The 13065-nt window shown below is 33.6% G+C and overlaps 1 protein-coding gene across 3 annotated transcripts in view; it reads right to left on the bottom strand.

Moving 5' to 3' along the window:
- Positions 1–11912, bottom strand: part of LOC118449084 (uncharacterized) — an 87621-nt gene extending 75709 nt beyond the window's left edge. For 2 of the 3 annotated variants that reach the window (XM_035883268.2, XM_035883269.2), the window contains exon 1: positions 9590–11911. In XM_035883268.2, coding sequence (XP_035739161.1) covers positions 9590–9955 — 366 coding nt within the window. In that variant the 5' untranslated portion in view covers positions 9956–11911. Of the gene's footprint in view, positions 1–9589 lie in introns of all 3 variants that reach the window. The other variant, XM_085660158.1, reaches the window with a different exon arrangement.
- Positions 11913–13065: the final 1153 nt, after the last annotated feature.

Below are 13065 nucleotides of genomic sequence, written 5' to 3'. Positions count from 1 at the left end.
CCGAATAAATTTATAATGTAATTACTTTTGTGAGTCATCGTAAGTAAATACATTATCGAAATGTTCTCGATCGAACCCGAACCATTAAGATTATCCTATCGTTAAACGACCGGTGATTATTTTCAAGCCTAGTTTCTTAACTTTAATCGCGATTAGAGAGAGAGAGATTGAGAGAGAGAGGGAGAGATTGAGAGAGAGAGAGATTGAGAGAGAGAAAGATTGAATGAGAGAAAGAGAGAGAGACAGAGAAAGAGAGAGATTAAGAGAGAGAAAGAGAGAGAAAGAAAGAAAGAGATAAAGAGAGAGAGAAAGAGAGAGAGAGAGAAAAGGAGAGAGAGAGAGAGAGAAAAAGAAAGAGAGAGAGAGAAGAAACGCAAGTCCTGTATGAAGGAAATGAAAAAAAAGATTTCAACGTACGCGCGCATGCACATAAATATATATACACGCGCACACGCAGTCGTATAACACATGTGTGTCCTCCATACGTTGAGCAGTTCATAAATCGGTGGGTGCGTACAAGCTTTTCACGCTTCGTGACGCGCATCATATCTGTTTCCTGGCGATCCCGAGCCGTGACTCTTGTTAACCACCGAATAATGCTTAATAACGGCCATGAGAAAGTCTGAAAGGCTGCGTATCCGAAAATTGAACGATTAAAAATAGAAGAAGCAGATAGAAAGAAAATTAAAATCAAATTTAAAAATTAATTTCAAACATTAGGCAGATTAGAATATATTGAATGAAACATATTTTACGTAAACGAACCAATTATAGTTAATATTAGTATTAGTTATAGTATCGATTAATATTTATAATACTATATTTATACTATAAGAAATTATATATACAATAATTTATAATTTTAGGATAGTACATTACAATATATAGTATTGTACTATACTAACGTTTGGTATAGTATAATATACTATAAATTTATTATTGTACTTGTTTAAATTATTTTGCTTGTCGATTACATAATAATTAATATTTAATAATTTAATCTAATTTACTTCTATATTTATTGTACAAATACTGTAATAGAAATATAACAGTATATATTAATTATAATATAAATTATCTATGAAGACAATTTTATATTCTATATACACTAAATATGTAAAAGTTAAATTAGATAAACATTTTTTTGATCTATATATATATATATATATATATATATATATATATATATATATATATATATATGTAGAAAGAGAGAAAGAGAGAGACAAAGTAAGAAAAAAGTTATGAAATTACATTTAGATATCTAATCACTCGATCAAATCCCGATAAAAAAGTATAGCGTGATGTGTTAGTAACATAATGTAGTTATCAAAGCTATTTTATCCAATTTTTAACGATCTTTTTAACTGATTTATTCGAATACGTAGAAATCCGTACATACATATACATACATTATATATATGCAACGCTGACCTTCTTGGCAGTAAAATCTCGAAAATAATTAATACGACAACCTTGACTTGAGACGTTTGAGTGGAATTTTTGTCGGCTACTCTTTTAATCAGAGAAAAACACGAATTGTCGAAAAAGTGAGAGAAATAGAGATAGAGAGACATCGTGCCAAAACGACATCGCCTTTATGATTACTTTTCTTATCATCGAACGATTCTCTTGTAAAATAAATTTCAACGGTTAAAAACCTAAATATATGACTACATTAAAAAAGAAATTAATATTATAGTTTCTAGTCTTTCATAGACAAAGAATTGCTATTGTCGAATTACCGGTACTATTGATATATCCATTTGTATCCTATTTCTATGATCATGTACGTAAATAATGTCTCTTTGTGTCCTAATATATATGTGTATATATATATATAAATATAAATATATAAATATATATATATATATATAATATAACATACATTCATACACACAAACACGCGCGCGTGGATATATATATGCATGAATATGTGCATATGTATGTGTGTGTGCGCGCACGCGTGTGTGAATATATGTGCATAGGATGCTTACACATTTCGTATCTATTATGGCAATCCGTGAACAATAACTCTTCCTCCACTCTCAGCATTTAATGGCTCAGCGTCCATCTATTTATCGTGGAGGAAGAGGAAGTGGCTGATGGGTAGATAGGTCGAACGTTTTGTAACTAATTTCGCGAGTAAATTGTCCGTAACATTGGTTTGGTGTACCTACTCATACTAAAGAGTAGCGGGTTGGCCTAAGTAGGGGTTCTGGGGTTGTGTCGATGTGCCAACGCTGCTCTAACTCGTTTGCACGTATCGTTATATAAACATTATCTTTTTTCTTTTCTTTTATTTTCTTGTTTTTTTATTATCCACAACGATTCTCGATCTTTTTATGATTTTCCTCAAGTTTTTTTTTTATTCCTCTTTGTCTTTATTCGTATATATTTCTTTTTTCTCTCTTTTTTCTTTTTTTTTTATAATTCGTTAATTTACATAAACGTACGATAGTACGAACAAATTGCTATTATAATCAGAAATCGATCGTTTTTGTAAACAATTGTTACTATTTTAGATTGTTTATCAAATAAAGAAAAATCTTAGCCAACATTGAGAAATATATCTACTATCATTTTTTTGTATCAAACATTTTGATGTATGTTATTGTACATCATAAAAATAATAATATCAATTACATGTAGATACAGTTTGCGAATGCACACATACATCAATAAAAAAACATCGAAAAAAAGCACAAGAGAAACAAGAAATAACACGTTATAATATATATATATATATATATATATATATATATATATATGCGTGTGTATCTACACAGGAAGGTGTTTATGCATTTTAATGTTGTATTCGATCATTGCATATGTGACGTAGATCGTTTTCAGTATCTATGCAAATCAAAAGAATGCATATTGAATAATAAACTAGTAAACATTTTATATATATTGAAAAGGATCAAGTACCGTTGTGCTTCCTTTTCAGAATTACATATTTAGCAAAAAAAAGGAAAAAAAGGAAACAAATAAAAAAGAGATGTTCTTTTTTATTTTTTTTCTTTTTTTGCAATAATAACGCCATATTGTGAAAAAAATATTTGTTTTATAAATTATTGTCCTCTCTCTCTCTTTCTCTCTATCTCTGTCTTTCTCTCTCTCTCTCTCTCTCTTTCTTGAGGATATTACCGACATCTCAATTTCCATCGGTTATTTCTCTTCATCAAGAGATATAAGCACTAACGTATAAACGAGCCACTGACTTTCGATAGGAGAAGATTGTAAAATCAAATCGTTGCAACTTACCATCTGTGGAGAGGTTAGAAAGAGATAGAGAGAGAAAGAGAGAGAAAGAGAGAAAGAAAAAGTGAGGAAAGAAAAAGGATAGATAGAAAGAAAGAGATACGGGACGATCAAAGACGATTTTGCCTACGCGTCGGCGTCGATTCTACGAGGCGTTACTCGCATGAATATCGCTAAACGCTAGATTTCCTTCGCGATTATGCGTAGGTACCACCTATACGTTAAAACACAGAAATAGATAGCTATGGCGCACTGTTCTTTACGAGTATGTCGCAAGTGCAATAAGTGCAATGCAGCTTCGCATAGCCGGATAAATCATAAAAATATTAAAGAAAAAGGAATGTTTAAATTAACAAGGAATTCATATAATCGAAAAACGAATTTGTAATGTCAATGTCCGTGATATCGTTGAATTTCTTCCGAAAATTTGAATTAAAAATGTCAAATAAAATTTTGTTCTATGATATTTTGTTTCCGAAATAATCTACTTCAAAAATTCGATATGGGTGATGATGGCCATGTTCCAGGTGCGAACGGTAAGAAAGATGGCGCGAAATTCAAACGACAGTTAAATATTTCACCTTATTTTTAGAACTAAATCGGTGGCTTGTTAAGTCGTTAACGACCTTAGATCTGAAAGATTTTTTGGTTAAACGCCAAACAAAGAGTGAAACGTAAAAATCGAGAGAAAGCAACGAAACTTTCTTTGCTTTTCTCTCTCTCTCTCTCTCTCTCTCTCCCGTTTTGTTCCTCTCTTTTATCGTTGTTGTTTTTGTCTTACTTTTAGACACAAGGGCCCTATTGTTGTTATCTAATGCGGCCCTGTACGTTGAACGTATGCAACGTAAGTAACTGCACACCCACTCGTCCGCGATTCGACGTGAGTCACTGCGAGTGCCGACTCGATCTATCCCAGGTAATACGAGTCGCGTGCGCGCGAGCGAGCGAACGAGCAAGCGCGTAAGCACACCTAGAGAGATCTTTGAATCGATCTTTACTTCCTCAGGCGCTCATCAAAAACGTCCCAAGGATTTTCTGCCGATCTTGAATCGATCTTAACCAACGATCCGATATTTACTGAATAAAATAAAAAAAAATGGAGATGATATAATGTTTTTCTTTAATTTTTATAAAAATAAATGATCGATGAATTCGACTTTATCGTCAAGAACATGGAAAGAAATTTTATATAATAATGTGGATATATATATATATATGTGCGTGTATATGTATATGTATAAATTTATGCACGCATTCAATATCTTTCTTTTATTTAATTGCTCCATGTGGATATGGATTTTTCCCCGGTTTATATTATCACCGATAATTACTGTTTAATTGATATCTTTCAACAAATTTTTACAAATCTGTTGATCTTTCGCGATCTTCAAGTTGATCATGTAACATTCGATATTGTATGTACATATGTATATATATTATACGATATAAAAAATGAAAAAGAAAGAAAAAAAGAATTCATAACGAAGAAATGTAAATGATCTGCAATTAAATATTGAAAATAACGTACCCGCTAGGATTTAAACGAAGTTTATCTGAAAATCCAGTGCTGATCATCGTACAGTAATTAATTCGTTAAACACGTAGCCAATTACAACGAGACCCGTGTCCTGACCAATGTTAATCATTCGCAATGCGTGCATCTGTAATAATGCTATTTTAATCTCATTATAAATTGAAAGAGAAACTATATGAATAATTAAATGTATGTATATACATATATATATTTATATATATATATATATATATATATATATATATGTGTATACAGATAATATTCGTATCCTATTACCTGTGGATCTTAAATATCAAACGTACATATCTATATCAAATTAGAAATAAACATTAAATACGGATAAAATAATAAAATAATTGTTAAGAGTAAAAGAAGAACGTTACAATTGCTTATGTAGAATATTCATAAGCAATACTTTTACAATCACTTCAAATGGTTATATCATATCGATTTGCAAAAATGTTAATTCTCTTGTACTTATATCAACCTTCGGCAAAAATTATATTACACATGTAATTAATCGCATGACAAGAAAATTGGAATGATCTCGTAAACAATGTTCATCAATATTTGTTTATCAATACTCGATTAAACGTAATTTTAGCCATGTTGCACGTGAATAGAATACGCGATGCGTAAAAACAACATTCAAAATACCGTAATATGAAAATAATGTAAAACAACTTCAACAGGTATATGTAAATAGGCGTATATGAATGCCTATAATCGTGAGGATTTCGTATCGGAAATAAGAATGGAAAAAATGTGCGCTTGTGAAACGAGGACGAGATAAACACGTGGATGCACTTTAGAAATCTCTCATGCTCTCTCTTTCTCTCGTTCGTGGTTACGACTTCGTGTTTATTGATTTATAATTTCGATTTACGATTAAAACTTGACTCGACGTGTTCTCAATCGACGATGACTTCGATCTCTTGAGAGATCGAGATTGAGTGCTTCCTTTGTCGATTATTCTTGTTGTTGAAAAAGACAAGACGCGGTTTCTTAATGACGATCATGTTTCTAGAGTAGAATGCAGTGCAATCGGATGATTCAGATGAGGTGCATTACCATTTATTCGATTATATATATATAATAATATATACACATACATACACACATACACACACATACACATACACACACACACACACATACACATATACATACACATATATATATATATATATATAATGATATCACATCGTTACAGTTTCTCACGTTTCACACGCACGCACTTTTTTACCTACACAATATCACATCGAGATCGCAATTTGTTCGTTCCGAGATAAAGCGTAATTTATGCGTCAATAAACTTTGAATTTTTATAGACGTCATTTGCTGTTTATTTTTTCTTTTTTTTCGTTCCTTTATCCTCCTTTTCCGTTTTTTCATTTTTTTTTTGTTGCCACTTTATTTTTTGCTTTATTTTTAACAAAAAGAGTAGAATACCTTGAATCTCTCGTTTGATCATTCAAGAAATATGACATTTTGTATATATGTTGTTCGACAAAGAATGATATTACATCTGAGAGATATGACAATTTCGGTTTTTCGTCACGAATCTTATCTTTTCAAATATGATTACATAAAATCGAATTAACTCAATAATTATTAATCCTTGAAAGGCATATGAAAAGATCACGCTAATACTATCATGTAAATGAAATTTTATCATAGTATATTAATTTTGTTCATTTACAGACCAATAAAACAAAAAAGAACAAATTCAATTAAATTAAAAAAATAAAAAAAAATTCAATTAAAAGTGGAATAAAATTATAACAAATTAAATTAAAAGTTGGATAAAATTAAATGATCACATTTCGTACATCGTGACGAATACGATAGTTATCAATGACCATTATTAATAAATTCACATATTAATTATTATAAGTTAAATTCCGTCGAATAATAAATTTCGAATAATGCAAATAATTAGGTAAAGTATAAAGCAAAAAAGTATGCTATACAACAAATTAAGAATTGTTATTAACAATTTTCGTTACTGTTATGAGTAAGTAATGAAACTATGAATAAAGAATGTCTTTGTTTATATATTTCTGATGTGAGGGTAAATTATTATTTGATCTTGTTATTTAAAAATTAACAAAAATTAAATTTTCCGGTGAACTGTATTAAAATAGGATAAACAAAGTGTTTACTTTTTTTGAATTGTTAAATCTATAGTTATTTAATCATACTAACTTATAATTTATCATTATACGCTGTTAATAATGAAAGAACTATTATCTTAATACTATCGTTAATAAAATGAATTACTTTAATTAATTAATAAAATAAAATTTCATTGTTATATGAATTTGTCATTTCAGATACTAATAAGAAAAATAAATAGAATTGAAAAATCGATGAAGATTATAGAAAAAAATTAATTTATTACATATAATGTATCGTGTGTTGAAAGAAAATTCGCTTAGGGACAAAATTTCGTCACCATTGGAGAATCTTTAAAAGTCAATTATTCGACAAAAGAAAAGGTTCATCCGCGATTATGGTTTCTCACCGTGCATTGCTACGTGAGATTGTTTTTCTTCGATGTTTCAGAGGAAATCATCCTTTGACTTTTCAACCTAGGTATTATTCCTCCCAACCTCACAACTCGTTTCACATCTAATGCTAATTACGTTCGTCCCCATGGTCCGTATAGCAAACAAAATAATCGTTGGTACCGGTAATCATACGCAGTTCTGAAACGAAGGGCGGTGAACCGTGGAAATGGTTCGTCCGGTGCTCATTCGGATGCCCTTTCTGCCTCGGGCACAATAATCGTGGATTTCCGTCCGCTTATTATCTTACACGCGTCACAATGCATTCGGATTGCGTTTACGGGTTAACGGCTAATTATTATTACCGATCTATACGTTCAATGGATCTATGAGAATTTTAACGATTCGAATATTAGTCCCGAATCGATTATATCCTTCGAGAGGTTCCTTCAAGAGAACCAATTATCGAAATCATTATGGTGTATTAATCAAAATTCCAATTAATACGATTATTTTATATTAGTACGAAACATCGATAATATTTTGACATAGATAGATAGATACCTTATAAAATAAATTTCTATAATTAAATCTAAATAAAATTATTTTAATTTTTAAAGAATTATTCAGTATATTGAACCCTTATAAGAGCAGAAAATAATAATATACTATACTATACAAAATATAAATTAAAATCCAAGATCTATAATTGGTTAACTTTCGATATTACTTTTTTATTTCTCGATTTCTTCTCTAATTACGAAGAGTAAATCCGTATCTTGTCCGAGTCGTATAACGACAGGGAATTTCGTCATCTCGTAAATATAATTATCATGTTCACATGAAAGGCATCCTGAAGTGCGTTGCAAACTCGTCTGTGCTTTTCTTATCGCAAAGACAGATTAACTTCAACTCTGCCTGATAAAACTGTCCGACAAAAATCTACTTTTCTCTCTCTTTCTCTCTCTCTCTCTCTCTCTCTTTCTTGCTCTTTCTCTCTCTCTCTATCTCTATCTATCTATCTCTTCTTTTTTTACATTAAAAACCGGACTGATTGCAGTTTTTTCGACGTCTTTTCAAATGAAACAGATATTCGTGGAATTTTAAAAATGCATATTGCAACTTCGACAACTTTACCTAAGGGTTATTTAAAACGTTACCGACAAATGATTACATTCAAATGTCGCATCAAACTTTCTCATTTTTTTCTTAAATTTCTTCTTTTCACTTTTTTGTAATACTGAGTTTATGATGTAAACGAAAGTTAGATTAGTTTTTGTTTTTCTTTTTTTAAAATAATATACGATTAAAAAAATTAGAAAAAATTTATTACTTTCAGATCAGAGCTCGATCGAAGAAGGAAAGCTTGTAAAAAGATTTAGAAAGGTTCGAGAAGAAGGTGTTTTCCAAGAAGAGTCTCGTTGGTAAGGTGAAAAGGCGTAGGTACGTAGGTACGTGGCGCGTGTGCCAGACGGACGGCGTATCAAAGGATATTTACCCTGTCAACAGCGTAGCTTTATGCCGGCACGTCTATAAGGGGAGAAAGAGAGAGGGAGAGAGAAAGAGAGAAAAAGAAAGAAAAAGAGAAGTCATTCAAACTGAGATAATAGTAATGGGTATTATTACTTCGAATCTATTATCTTACGATCTAACGTTTCGTAGAAATCGATAACTTACTGAGCATGCTCGAGAAAAAAAAAAGAACGCGACTTTCATGATATGCTTGTGTTAATATCTTTCTAATATAAAAATCGATCATTTTCTTGAAATTTCGAAATTTTTCCAATTGAATAATCGCAAATGCTCCTTGACTTTATATATTGTAATAGATAAACAGCTAATTAATCGAAACTGGTAACGAATACTTTATTTATTAATTAACCTTAGATAATTCATAATGATTCAATCAAATACGTTGTTTTCCGAGTTACCTAATAACCAAAAGCTCGTGACAAAAGCCAAAGATCAAGATCAAACGAGGCTTGACCTAGATAGACAACGACTATACCTAAGAATCTGAATTAGTTTTTATAGGATTACAAATTTCCACCATCTTTAGGCGGAATTTTAAATTAAATCCAAGCAAGAACTATCACGAAAATAATAATGAACATGTTTCACTTATGAAATTTGTGCAGATGAAAAGAGATTAACCAAATTCAACGAAGATATCTCCTAAAATGACATTAACATCATTCGGAAAAAAAAATATCAAACGACTATTTCTTGCGTCTAAAGAAAAAAACATAGAGATAAATAAAATTTGATTTGTTCCACTCACCTGCATCTGCAGCCAGGAATAATCAATGTACGCTGTGGTTGTCGCAGTGACACCAGCCGCGACGGTGGACGAGTTTGAGATCTGTTGCCAGTTATTCTGTCCGGTACAGCCGAGTACCGCGAGTCCGTCGGGTTGACCCCGATCCGGTACTATCTGATCGGCATACTGATAAGGTGCTTGGATCGTCGACTGTCCACCGGACGGCAAACTCGCCGGATGAGAGTGCTGGGCCCCCGAGCCGGCACTAGCGGGTAAACAGCACACGCTCACGTCCATCCGTGGTGGCGGAGAGTCGTAGAAACGTTGCTGTTCCGGCTCTGGTTGCACCCAAGTCGACCTCTCAATGGTTAACCCCCGTGGAACCATCCAATCTGAGGAACACCTAAGTCACCTTCGATCTTTCTCTTCTTCTTCTATTTTTCACACTAACTTATTTCTTCTTGATCATCACCATTGATCATATATTATAGTCAGAGAACTTTAATACTTTGGGTTAAAACTTTCAACCGGTATATTATATATGATTAACCGTTGTCTTTGGGTTTGATCTAATTCTTCTACCTTTGATCTCTCTCTCTCGCTTTCTTTCTCTCTCTCTTTCTTTCTATCTTTCTATCTCTATCTTTCCCTATCTTGTTTTGTATTTTATTTACTTTTACCAGTTTGTCACTCGCGAACGATTCGATGAAAATACCGCGAAGAGAGTAGACTTTCCCGTAAAGAGGACCGAACAATTTTCCTCCTCTTCTTATCGGTGAACATGATCGCGGTGGGCCAGTACCACCGAGCGACACGTTCGTTCTGAACTTTCGTATAGAAAAGAGAGTTCGTTTCGTGCGGGATAAGAAAAAATCGGAGAAGAATGGGAAGTGAGAGAAAATAAGGGAATCGATAAGTGGACCTGCCGCTGTCGATGCAACGACACGAAGTCACAGAGCGGCAGGTGGTGCTACGAAGAAAAGAAGACATCTGAGGTTGACCAACAAGTCGATGATGATGTCTTCCGGTAGCGTCTCCTTAAAAACGTCTTCAAAAAGAAAGACGATAAAACTGATGACGATAACGATGACGAAGAAGATGCCTGCTCGTGCTCGCCGACGGCACGCGTACTCTCGGCTCTTCCTCTCCTCGTATTCGCGGCGTCCTCGTGCGGAGACATCGGACGTTCGAACGGCACTGGGGCACGCCTCTCTCCTTCGACTCGCTCGGACCACCTCGACGCGCGCTGCTCTGGGCTACCCACGAGACAGAAAGAGAAAGAGAAAGAGAAAAAGAGAGAGAAAGAGAAAGAAAGAGAGAGAGAGAGAGAGAGAGAGAGAAAAAGAGAAAGAGAGAAAGAGAGAGATCTCGACTACGAGCAAAGTTCTTCCAAGGTTGCGATCATCGTTCAACAAAGGTGTACTTTTGATGATATTCTATGATGATGATGATGATGATGATGATGATGATGATGATGATGATGATGATGATGGTAATGATGATGATCAGAAAGGTAGAGATATTGGTTCCTTGAGGGCTTTCTCTTGTTGACACTTTCCTCTCGTGTAACTATCACTCTCTCTTTCTCTACCCTTTTAAACCTTATTCCTTAGGCGTTACATTCCTAAGGAATTTGTTTACGTTTAACTTGCCGAAGAGACCTTTCAAAACATAAAAAAAGAGAAGAAAGAGAGAAAAGTAGAAATAGGATAATGTTTATTTCTAAGAAGAATTGTCCCATATGGATAGAAGAGTGTAAAATAATTTAGATTACTTTTTGATGGAATATATAATCCGAAAAAAAGATCAACTCTATTAGACCAGATGTAAAACAAGAAATAAGAAGAGTATCTTTTCTGATGTTTCTCAGTGATGTCAACATGTGCTATCTTAGCCACGAGAACATAGTTCAGAAAAAAAAAGAGAGAAAGAGAAAGACAGAAAGAAAAGAAAAATAATACAAAAGAGAGAGAAAGAGATAAAAAAAGAAAGAAAAATAAAGGAAGAGAAAAGAAGAATGATACAAGAGAGAAAGAGAAAGAAAGTGAAGCTGCTACTGATCCTTATGATGGAAATTCTTATTGGAGGATAAGAAAAACGTTAAAGTGATGCTTTGGTGTTGATCGCGTGATCTATCTTTCTATCTGTCTATCTATCTATTTGTCTGTCTGTCTGTCTTTCTTTCCTTCTTTTTTTTTCTATCTTTTTTCTCGTTCTCCCTTTTCTCAAGCAACGACGACAACGAAGATGAGGACTTTCAATGTGCACCCACTTCTCGCGCATACGCGCATGCGTGGATATGCGTGTCGTCAAGGCAACGGTTCCGGAGTAACTGCCCGGCGAACGCAGCCCTCCTCCACTGTGAACCGGGTTCTCCGCGATCTCTCTCTCTCTTTGTCTCTTTCTCCCTTTCCCTCTTTCTCTCTCTCTCTCTCACTCTTTTCCAACTCCCACCCTCTCGTTCTCACCGGCTCACGCCCCGGGCGCGACCGATCTGAACGCCGCGTCTAGGCGGCGGCCATCAAGCACGCCTCTCCTCCTCCTCTCCTCCTACTCTTTCTATGTCTCCGTCTCTCTCTTTCGAAACTAGTATTGGAAAAAGTATTGGTCGATCTTCTCTTTTTATTTCTCTCTCTCTCTCTTTCTCTCTCTCTCTCTCTCTCTCTCTCTCTTTCTCTCTCTCTCTCTCTCTTTTTCTCTCTCTCTCTCTCTCTCTCTCTCTTTCTCTCTCTCTCTCTTTCTCTCTCTCTCTATCGCATCTATTATACCTACTATATGTATCGATAAAATTTATATTCTGTGATTATTTGTTTTATCACCTAATTTTCGTTTATTATTGTCATTATTTTTATTATTTGTGAATTTAGCATTCATTTTAATATACTCTTATATCAAAATTAGAACTAGATTAGGTATTAACTTTATACGGATGAAAACATTAAAATATATTTTCATTAGTTTTCAAATTATCTAAATGAATTTTTGTAAATGTAATTTCTTTTTTTAGGTACATGTTGAGAACGTATGTATGTATACACGCTTGAACCTCTCACTGTATCCCCCACTATCATTCATCCCCACTCTAATACATTGTACGACGAAGAGGGCAGCTCCGTGTCTCTTCGAAAGCACGATTATCGATGAGACCGATTGAGAGGCTCCTACCACCGATCTTTGGTGGCACACTTCTGTCCGTTCGTATCTCCTACCATCTATCATCCCTTCTTCTTCTCCTTCTTCTCTTTCTCTTTCCCTATTCTATTCGATAATCCTTTATTCACCCCACTTTCTCTTCCATTCCGATCGCGATTCAACGAAATGGAAAATCGATCGGACTGCATTCCGCATAGTCCCGATATATCAGAAGTACGTAAAGACTTAAATTCGACGAAATCGTATTTTTACTTAAATTTTGAATAAATCTATATTACAAATTTATATATAAGAATGATCCAGCAAAGGTTTGTCTATTCAATTAAAAATAGATATCACTTACT

This window comes from Vespa mandarinia, chromosome 11 (genome assembly GCF_050613455.1).
Source record: "Vespa mandarinia isolate Hongniang chromosome 11, ASM5061345v1, whole genome shotgun sequence".
Classification (NCBI taxonomy): domain Eukaryota; kingdom Metazoa; phylum Arthropoda; class Insecta; order Hymenoptera; family Vespidae; genus Vespa; species Vespa mandarinia.
This window is presented reverse-complemented; position numbering and strand designations above follow the sequence as displayed.